The following is a 17712-nucleotide window of genomic DNA, read 5'->3' on the forward strand; positions in this document are numbered from 1 at the left end:
TGCACTATGCAGACCAAAGCAAACCAAAATCATGCCTACCTCCTCTATAAATGCGAAGACTGGCAATATGATCAAGTGAAATTGCTAGGGACCGGGGACCGTCTCTCATTTTGAGATGGATTTTTGCAAACAACGGGCACTCCGAATTAGGTAGCAGCTGGTGCATGCCATACCACCGGGAAAAGCAGTTCGAAGGGATTGCTTTGTTGCAGAGTCTAACCCAAGGCTTATTTTCTGAATTGTATTGTGATTACAGAATTTGCTATTACGACACATTCCGGCAAGTAGATCCCTTTTCCAAAAAAAGAATACTTTTTTTCAAGTGATTAGCTGTAAATATTTACAGACATTGCTGGTGGCTTCAATACAGCTATCTTTTATTGATTTTCATTTTACTTTTTTCTTACCAAATGAGATTTTATAGCACTGCTTTATATATAAAATTTAAACACAGCCCAGTGAGGGTGATTCAGTACTAACCCTGAATTCCCTCTTGGTCTAGTATATGATCAATTGGGATAACAGATCAAGTGACCAGATTTTGTCGGTACAGTAAAGGTTGCTCGAGAGTGAACAGCTGTCATTTATGGAAATTACTGCAAACACAACAATTCTCAAAATGGAACTCAAGAGGCACAGAGAAATTTCTGGTTATAAATACTTGAACTTAATCTGGGGTTATCTTGTATCCATGTTTTCATGTCAAGACAACAAATATGCACTATTGATAGATGGAATGATTTGCCTCCACCATGTCCCCAGTAGTAAGCAGACAGTGCACTCCCCCTGCTTCTCGATACAGAGCAACTGTATGTCCGTCTTTTTGCTGTTACTGAAAAGATCATGCACCTTGCTTCCTGCAGATTAGGTATCCATGGTTACCGTGAAGGGTTTCCAAAGAAAAGAGCCTAGAATTCTCACCATGGCAGCCTAACAAGCAGTCTGCAAATGGAAACTGGCATTCGAATGCTAAGAGCAGGCACTACTGTCCCACATCAAAACGCCAGGCAGGCCTGCACGGACCCGTCACTTTGTCCCCGCCAGTCAGGGGTTGTGCAGCATCGAAAAGCAAGCGTGGCTTAGATGAAGTTCTGAATGGCCACTTCCCCTTGAATAGGAATAAATCATAGATGAAAGGGTGATGAGGGAAGGAAACTTGTGCTGTGTTCTTAATGAAAGCCCCATGGATGCCAGTCATGTACTTCCCCTACGCCCAACTGAAACCCTGGCTGCACCGTGGTGGGATGATCTGCTAGCCTAAAGTTTGGCGGTTCAAAGCCAAAAGCTGCTTGAGAAAGATGGGGTCATTTGCTTCTACAAGTATTATCACTTTGGAAACCCTATACAGTTGTTGCTATAAGTTAGAATCATCTCAACAGCAACAGGTTGGATAAGCCTGCATACGCATTTCTCACGGTGTTCAAGATTGGGACACCAGACGGTGAGAAATACACAAAGGAAAACAAGTGTCATTTGAAAAGTGTTGTATGTTCCAGTGCAGGTCCCAAGAGATAGGGAGGGATGGGAGGTGAGCTGGAGCTTGTTGGCCGGTTCCTGAGTCTGTGATGGGGAACTAAGGCAGATCACCGGGACAGTCCTCATGTGTAAAAGGCCACATTCCGGCCAAGCGTGCATGACGAATATAAATTTACAGGCCGCTACCCAACCCCGGTTCATCACGAAGTCAGGGGACGGATCTATTCTTTTTTTTTAAAAATCACTTTATTGGGGGGCTATTTTTCAAAGCAATTATAATTACATTTTCAATCATCTAGTGGATTGATCTTTCAGGGATATAGGTCATTAATTCAGAATCAATGGATTAAACTCTCTAGTAAACACTCCAAGGTTTTAAGCTTTTAACATTTACTTAAAAGGTAGCCCCCTCCGCCTCCCTCCCCACCTGCCCTCCGGTTTTCATGTGTCACAGTTGAATCACCACATCCTGTTCCATAGCTCCTTTTATTGCCCAAATGCCATCACGTGGCTTGCTTGGGAGTCCAGACAAGTGAAAGCAAACAGACTCACATCTGGGGAAACCAACATCGACGGGCAAACAACGCCGTGAAAAGGGGGTAAAAGAAGTCACATGTCAGTTCCAGGAGGACAACCGTAGAAACTCTCAGGGGCGGGGCTCGGCGGCGGCTGCTGCTATGCTGCTGTTCCTTTCTGCCTCAAGTTCAGAAACCAGCTGGACTACTTCAGGGTGACTGAATTTTCCTATGAAACAAAAGATAGGAAGAAAGACATCCTCACATTCCCAGGAAAATCAACCCCTTGCTCCCTCTTGAACCCAGAGCTGGTCTAGGCTCCAACTTGCCAGAAGCTTAGCTCAAACGCCAGAGCAGGCTCACAGCATCCCTGGCAGCCTCTCCGGGAGGCCCTTCTCCCCACCGTCACCTTGCTCTCCCGGCCGCCCTCAGACCCTCCTCTGCCTCCTCTAAAGACCACTCCCCTCACCGACCCTCCTCCACGTCACGGTCCAAAGAACCCTGGGTGACCCCGCTTTGTGCCTCAAGATTACGGCTTCAGATTCATTATCTTTCCCTGCGATGGTTCGGGATTATGTTAACCAGCACTCCTGGGTAAGGTAAGGGTGGCCCCCACCTATCAACCGAGTCCCAGCCTGATGAAAGCTCCTTTGTAGAAGGAGATGACGAGGAGTTGGGACCTCCCTCTCTAGCCCTTCTCTGTCTGCAAGAGCTGGCTTGTGCACCTGGCTCCTGCATCACCTGTCACATCACCTGCCGATCCCAGGAGCCAGCAGTGGACTACTGATATGGATTTATTTACCTCTGCAGCCCCCAACACCACTGCCTTAGCTTCCCATTTGTCAGCGTGCACAAGTCTGATTTGAACCAGATGGGACTTCACCTACTCCTTTAATTATGAGCTGATTATTGCTATAAATCACTTTCTACAGACAAACACACATCAGTGTTACTGGTTTTGCTTCGAGCGAAAACAACCAAGCACACTCTCTAACATTACCTGTCATGATTCTCGGTAATTTTTAATGCACACCGAGCAACAACCTGGCTCTCTGTAGAACTCTTCTCCTCACCTCAGCCTCCTCCTCTGACCAGCACATCTGGAATTCCTTCCTGTTGGCCTGAGCGATCCCTGCTCCCAAGACCAGCCTCTCCTCTTGTCCATTTGTCCCAGTCCTACCAACTCGGCGGATCCTTCTTTCCCCTCTCAGTTTCCTATTGGCAGTGCTGTTGAGTTGACCCCATGCATGGCTGAATGGAATGCTGCCTGTTCACAGGACAGCCCTGGGATGAGCTGCGGCGGGTCAGACCGCTATCACCGTCTGGTTCTGCAAAGTGGACCAACCTTTCTTCCCAGTCTATCTCAGTCTAGGAGTCCTACTCATAGCTGTCCCTTCCAAGTACAGCTTGAGCAAAAGCAAAAGAATAGTTCATTTTAACAGGAAGGACCCAGGAAGGCTTCAAAGAGATGATACCCTTTTGAAGGTGGGCCTGGAAAGTGTCTGTGGTAGGGAATGTGGGAAGGTCATTGAAGTGGAGGTAGTTAGGGGACCACCTAGGAAAGCATTATCTCAAAGAGCCCTGCGGGTGCTTTTAGGTAAGCATTGGACTGCTAACCCAAGGCCAGTGGTTTAAACCCACTCACTTGTTGCTCCCCTGGCAGACAAAATGAGCTTACCTGTACAGATTTTCAGCCTCACAACTCCTATCAAGGGTCACCACTCTTCACAATCGCCTTGGTTGCTTTGTTATGTCACCCTCATGTCCCTACATCCCACCCAGCCAGAGACCAACAAGCCTGACTTGGCTTGTGCGGTGAACAGAGCCCACCAGCCCTGGTGTTTTCCAACTTGGCCCTCCCTCAGAGACGAGCGCCGGTCTCAAGTGGACCTGACTCAGACACCAACACTGCCGTCATGAAGACGTCGGGTCGCCAAGTCCTCCCCCGCTTCTCACACTAGAGGGCTGGTCACAGGCACTGGCCCACAGCCTGGAGATGCTTCCTCCTCGAACTTGTGATCCAGACCTCTGCTTCCACCCAGGCAGGCTCCCATAGAGCCACTCTGCGTCAGGGGCTCCCCCGATGCCAGCAGCCTGTGGGCACAGCACGCCGAGTGGGGGCAAGAAGACCAGACCCCTCGGGAGGTAGCACACTGCTGGGGCTGTGAGAGTGTTCCAAAGAGCCATGGTTTTGTTTGTTCAACAATGACAGCCACAGGAGGCTTCCAGGAGGGTTAGTGCACCTGTGGGCAGGTCAGTGCCACAGCCCGACTCAGCAGTACTGAGAGCCAGTGTGGGACAGAGGGCGCGTGGCTGCAAGGGAGGAAAGGGCGATGGGATCAAGTGCAAAGCGTATTCTGAACTGTAATCTTGGAGGAGGGACCTGCTCTGTTTTTGTGAGGCCCTGTGAGGGTGAGAGAAAGGCTCTCACCTGCAGTCTGCATGGAAGACAGAGGTCGAGCTATGGCTGCGGAGACACCAGGAAGCAACATGAGCAAAGCCACCCCCAGTGTATACACACTAGTGTTCACACCACATTAATGGTTGGTTTAGATTAACATGCAGGAAAGTACATCAAGATCAAAACAGCTAATGACTACTGAACGCTGATGACACATCAGGTACTGCTCTGATCTGCATAAGTTAACTCGGGCCACCCTCAAACAATCCCATGAAGGATGCTCGTTTTCACAGAGAAGGAAACAGGCCCAGAGAGGCCGAGTGCTTGACCGAACAGTGCGGCAGAACCTAGAATGAAATCGAAGCCATCTGACTCCAGGATCGTTCCATAAAGTTCTATGATGCATCACAGATTACAAAGCGTATTATGAGGGGGCTTCAAAAAGTCCGTGGAATTAAAAAGTCATGAAACCTCCCCACACATTTTTGGAAGTCCCCTGGTAGCTACCATGACCACAGTAGGGTGAATACTACGGTCCTCATTTTTCAGAGGAGAACACTGACTCAGAGGCCAGTGGGCTGCCCAAGGACACACGGCCACTCTGTGACAGAGCAAGAGCGGGGACACAGCACTGAGTCTACGTCAGCTCTTGCCCACCCCCCTGACCCCACCAGGAATCCCCGCGGAAAAGGGATGGGAGAGAGTCACAACAGGGGTTTTCAGTCTCAGAACTGCACTGCCTGAGGAGGAAGCCAAGCTAAAGCTGATGCTCACTGGAAACAGCCTGATACCTGCTGTGGAATCGTAGAAGTCTTGCAATCTCCCGGGTTTGTTCTCAAGGTCTTCGTACTCCGATGCCTGTAGAATCATCTCACACAGGTCCAGCTGCTTCACATACTTGGCTTCTGCGCTGGATTGGGTCTCGTACTCCTAAGTAAAAGGACCATTGCAACAGCGTGATGCTGGCTGGCAGGAGCGGTGGCCCCCGGACAATTCTACCTTGGGTACCAGAAGTAAGAGTCCCAGCGAAAAGGGCACCCCACTGCGCAAAGAGGCTCTCACTGTCCTTTTACAGCTCGGCATCCATGTCAGAAGGAGGGGCTCCCACTCCATGTAGCACACTATAGAGGCCAGGGGGTCTCTTTTGTTCCACTTGACACTTCCAAGCTCTATCTTGAGGCATACCACCCTGTCTTTATTTCAAGATCATTCATCTATCATCTACCTGAGCAGCTTAGACCTTGCACCCTCTACACTGCAGCACAATGTGCATTTTATGATTCTCCAACTTTTATTTCCCTCCCACTTCATGTCAGTGTCCACCCCCACCCTACCTGTTTAAGTGAATTTGAAGCTTTACTTATAGCTTTTGCTTTGGGTTACTACCTGGCAATGAAAATCTCTGTCCTTACTTTCTACTTAAGCAAGTCGACGCCAACTCAGGCCGGCCCCTGTGCTCTGCACTGAGTTTCAATGGCTGGTTTTTCAGAAGTACACTGCCAGGATGTGCTTCTGGGTGACCTCCCACCTCCCTGCTTTCTCTTAGTAGCCGGGAACATTATTGCGTGTTCCACTGAGGGACTCCACTGTCTACAGAAGGCAGATTAAATCAAACCCATCTAGGCTTTGACCCCTGAGGATCTGGGAGTTCTGCAGGTCCTGGTGTGTTTCCGGAGCCCTGGTGGCGTAGTGGGTTACACACTGGGCTGCTAACCACGGGTCAGCAGTTCAAACTGCCCAGCCACTGCAAAGGAGAAAGAGGAGGCTTTCTGCCCTTACAAAGACTTGAAAAGTCACCAGGGCAGTTTGACTGTCCACAGGGTCACTATGAGTCAGAACTGACTCGATGGCAGTGTGTCTGCTGCTTTGGGGAGGGCTGTTCGAGTGTTGGGTGTGTTGCCCTGGGGAGGGCAAGTGACGGGGTAGGAGGAGAGCAGATCTCTAACGTCTCCCCTCCTCAGGGGTCCCTCCCTGCTCAGTGCAGACCTGCAACAAAGTCTGCTGCCCAGAGGTCTGCTGCGTAGAGCGGGACCAAAAGCCCCAACTCCTGGGATGCACGGTCATTCTTCTCTGAAGACCCAAGTGTTCCCAGCTGGGTTCCCTGCAAAGTCCTTGTTGTAATTCCACCCCAGACATGTCTGGGTAGTGACTCCGTCACTCTGTCTTTGCCACACGCCGTGACTGAGAACCACTGGAAAGCGTCTGGGTTCCTACGAAACTCCTTATAAAGGCTGCTATTTGGATTCTGACAGAGCTAAAATTGGCCAGGGGGATCACTCGACTATGTAACTAACTACGTTCTGTCTTACTTCAGTTGAACTTAAAAACAAGTGTACCCTGCTTAAGTGTTTATTCCTATTCACACACAGACACTGACATGTAATCTACGCAAATTCCTTACTTAACAAAAAGCAGTGGAATACTCCGAGCAGAGCAGTGAAGGGTTTTCTTTGTTGGAAGTGAGAAAAGAACTTCAGGAGTATAACCTAACAGATTCTGGGGTGCTTACAGGTTGCTTTTAAAAATATAAACTGCTGGGGTTCTCTTTCAAAAGAAACTGGCTCAGGTGTTCTTCTATTTCACTTTCCGGCAAGGAGACAGGGCAGGGAGGAGAGGGACGCACACAAAGCTCTGGGCTGAGAAGGAGTCAGGGCACCGCTGAGACATAACTACAACAGATTCCTAAGGACAAGACGAGGGCCGAGCAGGGACTGTGAACTATTTTCTAGCCAAAGTCTCTGACTCCCACCAAACCACCTTTCCCTGTACAGGTCTGGTAGTACCCTGTGCGGGTCTGGTAGTACCCTGTGCGGGTCTGGTAGTACCCTGTGCGGGTCTGGTAATACCCTGTACGGGTCTGGTAATACCCTGTACGGCTCTGGGGGAAGATACTGACAGGATTCGCCTGTGAGTGACTGCCACAGCATTCCCTGGAGTTGCATCTGCTGTGTAAGATACTAGCCCTCTGAAAAGCACGAGGGATCTCATTATCAGCTAGAGTCAGGAATGGAACAGGTCCCCTGGACCCAAGATCCCTGTGCACTGAACCTCCTGGATCCAAATGACAAGTATACCATCAGCGAGCAGCAGCAGAACCAGGAGCCAGAACAGGGGACAGAGTGGTGGACTTCCCAACCCAAGAAGCAAGTTAAGATGAGTGCTTTTGCCTAAGAGCCTGGCTGGAGGAGTGGGGAGGAGAGTAAAGATTTTTGTCAACTTCTGCAGTCTGAAATGGATCAGACACTCCAGATGCACCGGTAATTACTAGTGACTGAAATGCACAAGCTAGAAAGGGAGAAAGAGCTGCCTTTGGAAAACCAGGTCTTGGTGAAAGAAACGATGCTGGGGATCACATAATACAACATTCCACAAGGCCGGCCTCTTATCACTGGAAAGACCTCTTTTCCACACTGTAGACAGTGCCTTCGATACACAGACCTCACTGGCTGGCTCCTCCCTGTAGAAAGAGGCCCGAGAGACGCTCCACGTGACCAGTCAGAACAGGGCCACGGCCAGCTCTGTATCAGACCGTGCCATGTCCACATGCAAGCTGATACAGTGAGGGAAAGCGCAGACAGTCCATGAGAGCCAGAACGACTTTGAGCATAGACTCCCCCTGGATTTGGAGAACATCTCAGAATAGATACGACTCACCAAACAGGAATGACCAAATGCGTCACGGAGTGACATCAAGTACATCGCACAATGAGGAAACCAGAAGGTCATTACAAAGGCAAAAGAGAGAGAAATGACCAAAAGGGATGTCAGAAGACACCCTGAAAGTTGCTCTGGAACATAGAGAAGCCCACTATGAGCTAGACTCAAAGCCACTTTTGAATCGCCTGAAGCCCAGCATTTTTCAAAGGGAAAACCAGGTGGGTGGGTGTGGGGCTGGAGGCAAGAGACGAGGGTGAGGAGCAAAGCAGTCGGGGGCCTTGCCTCAAAATCCACCCCAGGCACTGTGACAGCAAGAAGCATGGGACACCTGGAGGGAAAGCCAATTCCTGTCACAACGAGAACCGTCCACAGCTGCAGGGATGAGAAGCAGGCACAACCGACGAGTGAGAGACAGCTTCTCCAGACACGGGCAGTCAGCTACAATCATGATGGGCCTTAGAAACACGAGTATGCTCAATTCAGGTTAAAAGGAACTCTGATTTTTACTGAATTTTGTCCCTCCCAATTTTACCTATCAACATTACCTTTTTTGGAAGTAAGGTCTTTGCCAATCTAACCAAGTTCACATGAGGTCATGAGAGTGGGCCCAAATCCATATGGCTGGTGTGCTTCAAAGAAGGGGAGGAGAATCACATGCTGGAGCACCATGTGATGACAGAGTAGGAAAGGCCCGGGGCTGACCGCCACACTGGAAGCTGAGAGAAAAGAGGCAGCGGGACTTAAGAGACTTCTGAGAGGTCGAAGCCTGCCGAAACCTTGATTTCAGACTTTGAGCCGGAAGTCACAGAACTGCCAAAGAATAGAGTGCGGTTGTCTCGACCCACCAGCATTGGGGTCACGGCGATGACCGCCTCCGGAATCTAAGCCACAGTCGCAGGTACTTACTTCCCAAAGGTCATAGATCTCCTTTCTCAGGTCCTCTGGCAGGAGCTGGGTGAGCTGTCCCAAAGCTTCCTGAAACAGCGAACCAGGAGGTTACTTATGTTCACATCCACAGTCAGTCTACAGGAGCCAAGCAAAGGGCAGAGGAAGGCAGAAGGAAGGAGGAGGCACACATCAGACCCTTCTTATAGCTTATCCGGAGGGTTGTTGAGGACATTAATAACTATTTATCCACCATAGGGGCTGCACTTAGCACTTATTGTGTGGCCCGCTGCCGATCAGACATACAAAAGAACAATGAACAAGACATGACAAGATTATAAAAGTATCAAAAAGGCAAGGATTTTGCATATTGTGGATGAATCACAGCCTATCCATGCAAATGTCGACCATAGTATACCAAGTTCAAAACAAACCTAAGAATAGGAAAGGAACATTGAATTACATAGTTCAAGGCCTGTTTTTATAGATCATATCCATTTCTATTGTTAGCATGTTATAATTACTAAACTTAAAACTATCCAAATGCAAAATTGTTATTAACATAAAAGAAATTACATGACATAATGTTGTAGACTCATCGGCTCTCAGGCTTAAAAGGGGTATTAAAGGCGCTTAGTCAAACCCCCCATGTAATATCTGAATTCTTCAATAGCATCCAGGAACATTTCTTGTCCTCCTCCATAAACGTGTCCAGTGGTAGGGGCCTTGGTACCTCCAGAGGCTGTCCCTGTGGATGCTGCACTTTCTTATATTGATCTGAAAATTGCTACAAACAGTTCTAAAACTGGAGCCAGATCACCCAAGGTTACCTGTGCAATTGGCCCAGCAAAAGCTGAGAAGCTACCTCCTCTGCCACAGTGAGAAGCCTGCGAGTTGCCCACCCCAGAGAAAAGCCAAGAGCACAGAGCTTGAATGGCAATTGTTCTGAACCAGTTCTAGTCTCCAGAATCCCAGGAAATACTTTATTTTCCATGGTTCCTCCCTCACTTCTGAGTTACTCCAGGATCATTCTAAAATATCACCTTGTTAGGAGCATGAGGTGTGCAACTGGCTACAGTTTCTAATTCTTTTACCATCCTTAACCTACACCTCTTAATTTGCTCCAGGTCTTCAACAGAGTAACCACCAAGATTAGGATCCTTGAAAAGAAGCCTCTACAGGAACCACTTACAGGTCTTGTCTCAGATAAGGAGTTGGGGAGAAGTAACAAAAGTAAAGATGGAGATGTGTGTGCATACACGTGTGCATTTATCACTGGGAGTGAAAAATGCTACAGAACACAACCACTCCGAGTGCAAATCTACTCTCAGGCAAGGACAGCCAGACTTTGTCTCACATACTTTGGGTGTTGTCAGGAGAGACCCTTCCTGGGAGGACACCACACTTGGTCAGGGGGCAGCAAAAAAGGGCACGGTGGATTGATAGAGTGGCTGCACTGATAGACTGAAACCTAAGAACAGCTGTGAGGTGGCACAGGACCAGTGCCTCCTACTGCTCAGAGCCGACTCGAGGGTCCCTACAACGTGCACTTTGCTCAGAGATATCACAGCACCGTCTATCTAGAGCTGTCGTTTCATGGCCTGCAGAGGGAAATGCCCTTTACTGCGTGGCCTTGAGCAAGTCCTAAGTTCTCTGTAACTCAGTTTCGTCAAGAACCAAATGAAGAGGACTTTAGTACCAGCTTCATAATTTCCAGAACATTAAAGGAGCTCAGGTCACATGGATGAAATACAGTGCCTGTGCACTGGTTGAACATTTTAAGTATTTATTATTAGATTTTCAACCTGCCCTTAATGGTATGAGATTTAATGACGTTTGCCCTTCACTTTCCCCTCTTTAATTTTTTTTCATCAATATCAATGAACCACTTGAGAAAATGTTTTTCATTGTCACCAATCAGAGATTTCTTTATACACTATTCCAGAAACATAGATTTGTTCATTCCCTTTTATCTTAAAAAAATGAATCGAGTAACATGTATACAGGTATACCAAAATCTACATTTTCAGAACACAAAAATAAAACTCTTACGTTGACAGAGATTGATGATTGTTATTCATTCTGAGGTTCTACGACGCAGGGCTGAGTGTAGTGATACATGAGGTCTGACCACATGGAATGAGATGGAGCCACAGCCTGGTGCCTTGGTGGTGTACTGTGTTACATGTTGGGCTGCTTACCACATGGTCAGCAGTTCAAACCACTAGCGGCTCAGAGGGAGAAAGATGAGGCCTTCTATTCCCATAAAGAGTCCCAAAATCCCATAGGGGTAGTTCTACATTGTCCTATAGGATCACTATGCATTGGAATCAACTCAGTGGCAGAGAAAAGGGAGAGAGAAAAACATGCTAGTTCTGATACTCTGTCAACCACATCCAGTCACTGACTGATGAATAAACGTCACAATGCCTGAACCCACCCCGTTCTAAGCAGACAAACACACATGCTGTTGTTTGCTTCCTGAAATTGAGCAGTGTTATTTCTACTCTATGTCTGTTGCCGTCAGACCATCAAGAGATGAGGGTGCCACCCTTCACATTTTGTGTGGTCCACGTATGTGGGGAATGAGCCCCGAAGGGCAACAATTTGAAACCTCTTTTCCCAGGACAGTTTCATGTGTAACATACACTACAAACACGCTCAGGAAAGTAGTCAAGGTCGGATCAATCTCTCGGCCTGTAACAACAGTTGAATCTGGCTTCAGAGAGCACATGGGAAGACAAGGAGATTGCCTGTGGTAAAGAATCCTCACCCACTAATCTCTCTTGATGGTCACATTGGGGACATTATTATTAAATTATGATGTACCGCACATCTGATTACTCTGACCCTCTAAGGTAGAGAACCAATTCTTTGTTCTCAAAAAATAAAAAAGAAGCTATCTCTTGTGCTTGGCTAAATAGTCTTACTTTGTTTAACTGTATCCTTTGAAACACTGAACACAAAGAAGTGTACTGGTTAAAAAGTGCTAAAGATCTTCTCAAGGAGCCTCCGTGGCTCTGCTGGGTAATGGACTGTCAACCAGAGTTGAAGAGTGAAATTCGCCAGCCTCTGGGAAGGGAAGACGAGGACATCTGCTCTTGTAAAGATTTACAGCCTCTGAAACCCCAAACAAGGTCGCTAGGCGTTGGCACAACTCACTAGGAGAGGGTTTTTAAAAAGAACTTCTGGAGAGCTTCAAAACCTGATCCACCAGCTGCTTTGGGGGACGAAGATGAACTTTCTACTCCCACAGAGTCACAGTCCCGGAAACCCGCGTGGGAAGTTCTAACTGTCCATAGTCACTATGAAGGGGCATCGACCCAATGGCATCGCGTTTGGTTTCATACGTGAATGCCCAGTTCAGATCTCTAGATCTGTTCATAAACACCGTCTGCATAAGGAATCAATCGTCTGTCAAATCTCCCTCTCTCCTAAAAGCCTAACCAAGAGCCGGAAAAGGCCCTGCACTATCGGTCTTCTCCAAGCCTTTGCTTTTTAACCCAAGAACTCGGGGTTCTTAGAAATAGGTTCCCTGGACCCTTCTGATTGATATTTATTTCCCCACGAATCAACAGGAGTGGGCAGCAACCAGGAGTTTTACAGAGGTCCAAAAGGTGTGTGATCAGAGCCAGGAGAGAATCCAAGAAGACAGCAGCACCTCTCTGATTGGCTGGTCAGTTGTCCCTCTCTGATCCTCCAGGTAGGGAAGGGAATAAGCAGGCTCTAGCCAGGACCTAGTTCTTCACATGGCAAGAGCAGACTTTTCCTCGATGTTTCCAGTCCCTTCCTACTCACTCTGGTGCTTCTACAGAGAGCTCTGGCTTGCTCCTGTGTAAACGGAATCTCGAATTCACTGTGAACTTCTGCAGGAACCTCCCCACCCCTTCTATTTCCACTGTGTCCCACTTCTCCATCCTTATGCTACTTCATCATTTGAAGAGCTTTGATGCTCCTCATTAACTTCTTGCTACTTCTCCACAAGGTCGATTTCCTGAGGTGAACTCTAGGGCTGAAGGCTCCACGCTCCTTTCTTTTCTTGGGTGTTGTGTTAGACAGGGTTCTCTAGAGAACTATCTCAGGTGTCATTCCTCAGCCTGACTCCCGTACTACTTCCTTCCTGCCACAGGGAACCTTCAGCCAATTTTGTTGGTATAGGTGTACAGTTTGTGGATGTGGCATGTAACTCCACTTCCCGCTTGTGAAGTCAGAGGTCAGCTGCCACCTCCCTGCCATTTTTTCACTATGTCCACGTAGTAATAAGAACCCAAATCAGCCAAAGTGCTGTCCCTCTGTTAAACAAAACAAAATCTGCAAAAACAACTTAGCTACCTATTCCCGGAAATCCTTGCGACTGAATACTAAGAGAGCAAACCACTGAAATTAGCTTACTTATTAAAACTAAAACCTTATTCTTCATGACTCTTAAGATTTTGTTCAAATGGTCTCAACAATTCAAAATTAATAGGTCTTAAATTCTGTCCAAGCCAGACAAGTTGCCCATCTCGTGAGAGTCCTCTTAACATTCTCCAGCCCAGATGCCCAAACCACATGCATAAATCACTGGTCATCACCCTCATAACCACCCTCTAAGGCTCTCTGTCAAGGTGGTGCTCTAACTGCAAGAGGCCCAATGGCCTTGGCTTTTCTTGAGACACAAGGTTTCCCAGGGGCCTTTCGCACTCATTAGTTCACACTGACCTTTTCCCGCCTATGTTTTTCTTCTTTGGGGACGTTATCTGCTGGTGCTATGTCCCCCACGATGCATTCTGCCATATCGTGAACAAGGGCTAGGCGTACACATCTAGCCGGGCAAGAAATGTGAAACAATTACACAGAATCATATGAACTACTGAGTCCTGTCTCTGGACTACTTTAAAAGTACATTATTCATTTTTTGTCCTCTACCCTCACCGAGTATTTTAATAATTTCTAAAGCAATTATATATTTCCAGCCTACGATAGTTCTAAATCAAAACTGCTAGTGAATATTCAACACCATACATAAGGATGCAAAGGAAAATATTTTTCAGCATGAATTTGTTTGAGAAAAACAGCAGCCAGTTTCGCAAACTTCACTGTAAAAAGTTGATCACCTCCATTTACAAAGCCTGGAGATGATCTGGTTGCTGTATGTATTTAATGAAATAACCCTTTCTCCCACGTGCTTAGTATCTTGCTTCTGGCCCGGTTAGACAACAAAAAGAAGTAGTTATCTAGTCACAGGTAGAATTGGAGAGGCTTGGGTCTTCATCCATCTACCACCACTTATTAGCTGTGTGATCTTTGCCAAGTTACTTGCTTTCTAATTTTGTCATCCTTCACATTATCATCTGTGAAAAAGGTAGAGCAATTCTGTGTGAGGTTGGAGTAAAAATCAAATTTGATCATGCGTGTCCCTGGCATATCTTAGTCATTCACCAAACAGCTGATGAGTAGTGATGATGACGTTAGTGATTAGATCATTAATACCACAACAATAGAGGCATGTCATAAGGTAAGTGCCCCAAAGAGATAGTCCGTGCTTGCTCCCATTATTGTCACCATTGTTCAAGGCCCACAGCCCCTCTTAAGTTGCCCTGCCTCCTGCCTCTCAACCAATTCAGACGCCTGTTCATCACCACTCATCGACATGTTCATTTTGTGCCATTTGCCAAAATGGCAATTCCACATCTTCCAGACAGTATTGGGGTCCTCAGACTCCCTAAGTGCACCCTTTGCTACAATCAAAAGGGATTTACTAATTTCTCAGTCCCCCTTCTCCTTCCCCCACCGGGGCTTTAGTTCCTGCACTCTCCCCTCTGCGTGCTGTGCCCTGTCCCCCTTCTCTCTCTGTGGAGACCCTTGGGCGCTCAACTCAGATGCAGCCTCTCCCTTCACACTGTCCCAGAACCAGCAATCGCCTCTACTGTGGTAATATTTGGCTAATTTTCGGTCATAATGTATTTGGTATTTTTTATAGAAGTGGCTTGGGGCCCGGGTCATTCCGAATGGACTTGGTGGCGGTGAGTTTGGTTTGGGGTTTATTGTTTATAAATAAACGTTTAGGGAGCTGGGATCTAAGAATAATAAGGACAATAGAATAAAGAAAAGATTCTAAAATGGATTATGCCAATGATTGCACAACTCTTTTTAATAGGTGAAAACTACTGAATTATATGGTATGTGAATTACATGTCAATACAACGGTTAAAGTTATAAATAAATTAACTAACGAACTAACTACCTAACTTCTGGCCTGTGCTTAAAGTGTTTGAGACATTTATTGGTTGCCGAAAGGGAAGGAAGGGGACTTCTCGGTCTCAGCTCTAACTTGCACGCGTAACTCCAAAAAAAACACCTTACAAATGGGAGGTAGGCTTCATACAAGGGGTTTCATAAAAGCCATAGTGTACAAAGACTGACAGAACTTTAGATAAAGAACATTCACTTTCAAGGTCGAGGGCACCCGCATTCACACCAAGATAGCCAGCAGGCACCCTCTTACCAAAAGGAAACCCAGAGTCAGTTTGCCACACCTGAAGCAATCAACATACACAGTTGACCCTGCTCCCAGAATGTGTATTGTTTGCCGCATATAATTTATGTTGACATGCAAGCCAAGACATAAGAATTTGACATGGGCTTTAGTCGTGAAAGTGGTGTGCGGCCATGGACCAGACGCCCTCAACAAAGGCACTGCCCCAGAGTCACTTCTGACTCATCTCGTAACGCAGAGGACAGGGCTGTAAAGTCTTATGGAAGCAACTTTCAAATCTTTCTCTCTTACTGAGTGGCCGGTGGATGCCGACTCTCGACCTTTTTGTTAGCAGGTAAATACTTTAACCCCTGCACCACCAGAGACCCTCCCAGGCATCAACATTTCCATCTGCTTACCGGTCTTTGTTAAGCTGGTCATCTTTGGTCACCAGAGCCATAACTGCCATCCTGTACATGTGATCGGACACACTCTCTGGCTTCTCTACATTTCTGTACACCCAGCCGGTCCGTGGGACCCTCTGATAGAAATGAAGGAAAAGAACTTAATAAACGAATCCCATTTAAATAGTATGTCTTCAAGAGATATCCAGAGAACAGGTAAACAGGTACACAGAGAGTGATTTTAGGATCTTACTAAATGGTGCTTTCAGAGTAGTATGAAATTCTGATGGTGAGGGGATTACATGCTGGGCTGCTAACTACAAGGTCAGCAGTTTGAAACCACTAGCTGCTCTGCAGGAGACAGAAGATGCTCTCGACTCCTTTAAAGCGTCAGTCTCACAAACCCACTGACGGAGTTCTACCGTGTCACTGGGAGTTGGAATCAACCACTGTGGGTTGTTTAGTTTTGGAGTTGGTGGCACTGTTCAGTAAGTATTGGATTGCTAACTGCAAGGTTGGCAGTTCAAATCCATGAGTGGCCCCAAGGGCGAAAGAGGAGACCATCTGTTTCTACACAGATGTACAGCCTTGGAAACCCTGTATAGGGTTGCTATTAAGTCAGAAAGGGCTCACTGGCAGTAATTTTGGATTTTACTTACCTGTGAGCCCTGGTGAAACAATGGGTTAAGTGTAGGGCTGCTGGTCACAAGGTCAGCAGTTTGAATCCAGCCATTCCAAGGGAGAAACAGAGGCTGTCTGCACCTGGGAACGCTAGGGAGTCAAGCCACGATGAGTCAGAATTGATTTGCTGGCACTGGGCTTTTTGGGGGGTATACAAATAAAGCTTTTGATTTTGAAGGTCCCTAGGTGATCCAAACAGTTTCTGCTGCACAGTCACACCCAGCCTTGTTCCTGGGGGGAAAACCTGGTGATCTGCTTCTGTTCCAAACTCCCAGATGGAGCAGTACTACTGTGTACCACAGGGTCTCACAACTACAAGAGTTGGAATCTCTTTTTCCCCTTTAAACAACCCGTTATCAAGATAAGTAAATCCTGGGGTGAAAATTACAACCCCAAATCAGGGCAACCTCCCACTACTCACACATAACAGATAAAAAAATAATAATGTGCAATTTCTTGGTACTACTACTGAATGAACACTCAACTCTTCCTTTTATAGAAGAGCAATAGAGGATCGGGTGCAACCCTCAGAATCCTGAATTTCTACATTGTGTTGTCAAACAGTTGCAATCGTGGCTTGAAGTAGATGGTTTGCTTTGAACTTGGAAGGAATTCATCGAGGAAATCGCTACCTGATTTGGGGACGCGGGTCGGCAAGCACACGGTGTCATTCTACCCAGGGTTATACAAAAGATGGGACGCAGGCGCGGGGCTGCTAATCGGAGGTCCTCGGTTGGAACCGAAAGGTATGTATATCTACCTGGACAAGGAAACACACACGTGGCGACCCAGTTGAGTCTGACAACCCGTGTGTGGGAATGGAGCTACTCCATCCAGCTGCAGAAGCCAGCAGGCGGAGGCAGCCACCAAGGCGCCTTGGAAACCTTCTGGGGCAGCGCCACTCGGTCCGACGAGGTCGCAAAGAGTGGGGATCAGCTCGACCGAGCGAGTTGGGTTTTGGTTCCGCTTACATACCAGCCTCAGCCGGTCTCCTTTTTCTGGAATTCACTGTGACCGAGGTAAAGCCCACCACTGAATCTGCAAGGCCTATGGATTCCCTGCTGCTCAGAAGCGCCCCATATGCCGGGGCTGTGGGCCCCGGGAAATAGCTCTGTAGGTGGGGCTCTCCTGGACCTCCCCGCCAAACGGCGCAGTGCGGGGGCCACTGCATCACCCCTGACACGTGCGGCACGTGGCCGGAGACCCCAGCCTCTGGCCCTGGCCCGTCCCCGCTCC

The 17712-nt window shown here is 47.5% G+C and overlaps 1 protein-coding gene across 3 annotated transcripts; it reads right to left on the minus strand.

Moving 5' to 3' along the window:
* Positions 1–1948: 1948 nt before the first annotated feature.
* HDDC2 (HD domain containing 2) lies at positions 1949–17228 on the minus strand. Of its 3 annotated transcripts, none has more exons than XM_045294493.1 (6): positions 17109–17228; positions 15811–15932; positions 13636–13738; positions 8956–9024; positions 5167–5322; positions 1949–2220 (listed from the first exon to the last, which is right to left on the minus strand). In XM_045294493.1, exons 1-6 carry the CDS (start codon positions 17145–17147, stop codon positions 2197–2199), a joined length of 513 nt encoding a protein of 170 aa, XP_045150428.1. In that variant the 5' UTR covers positions 17148–17228; the 3' UTR covers positions 1949–2196. The 3 variants fall into 3 exon arrangements, with proteins under 3 accessions (XP_045150428.1, XP_045150427.1, XP_045150429.1); XM_045294492.1 differs by having other exon boundaries at positions 5184–5322; positions 17109–17223; XM_045294494.1 differs by lacking the exon at positions 8956–9024 and having other exon boundaries at positions 5184–5322; positions 17109–17225.
* Positions 17229–17712: the final 484 nt, after the last annotated feature.

Source organism: Echinops telfairi, unplaced genomic scaffold (assembly GCF_000313985.2).
Source record: "Echinops telfairi isolate 266 unplaced genomic scaffold, ASM31398v2 ScPeMD7_3533;HRSCAF=4204_0, whole genome shotgun sequence".
Classification (NCBI taxonomy): Eukaryota; Metazoa; Chordata; class Mammalia; order Afrosoricida; family Tenrecidae; genus Echinops; species Echinops telfairi.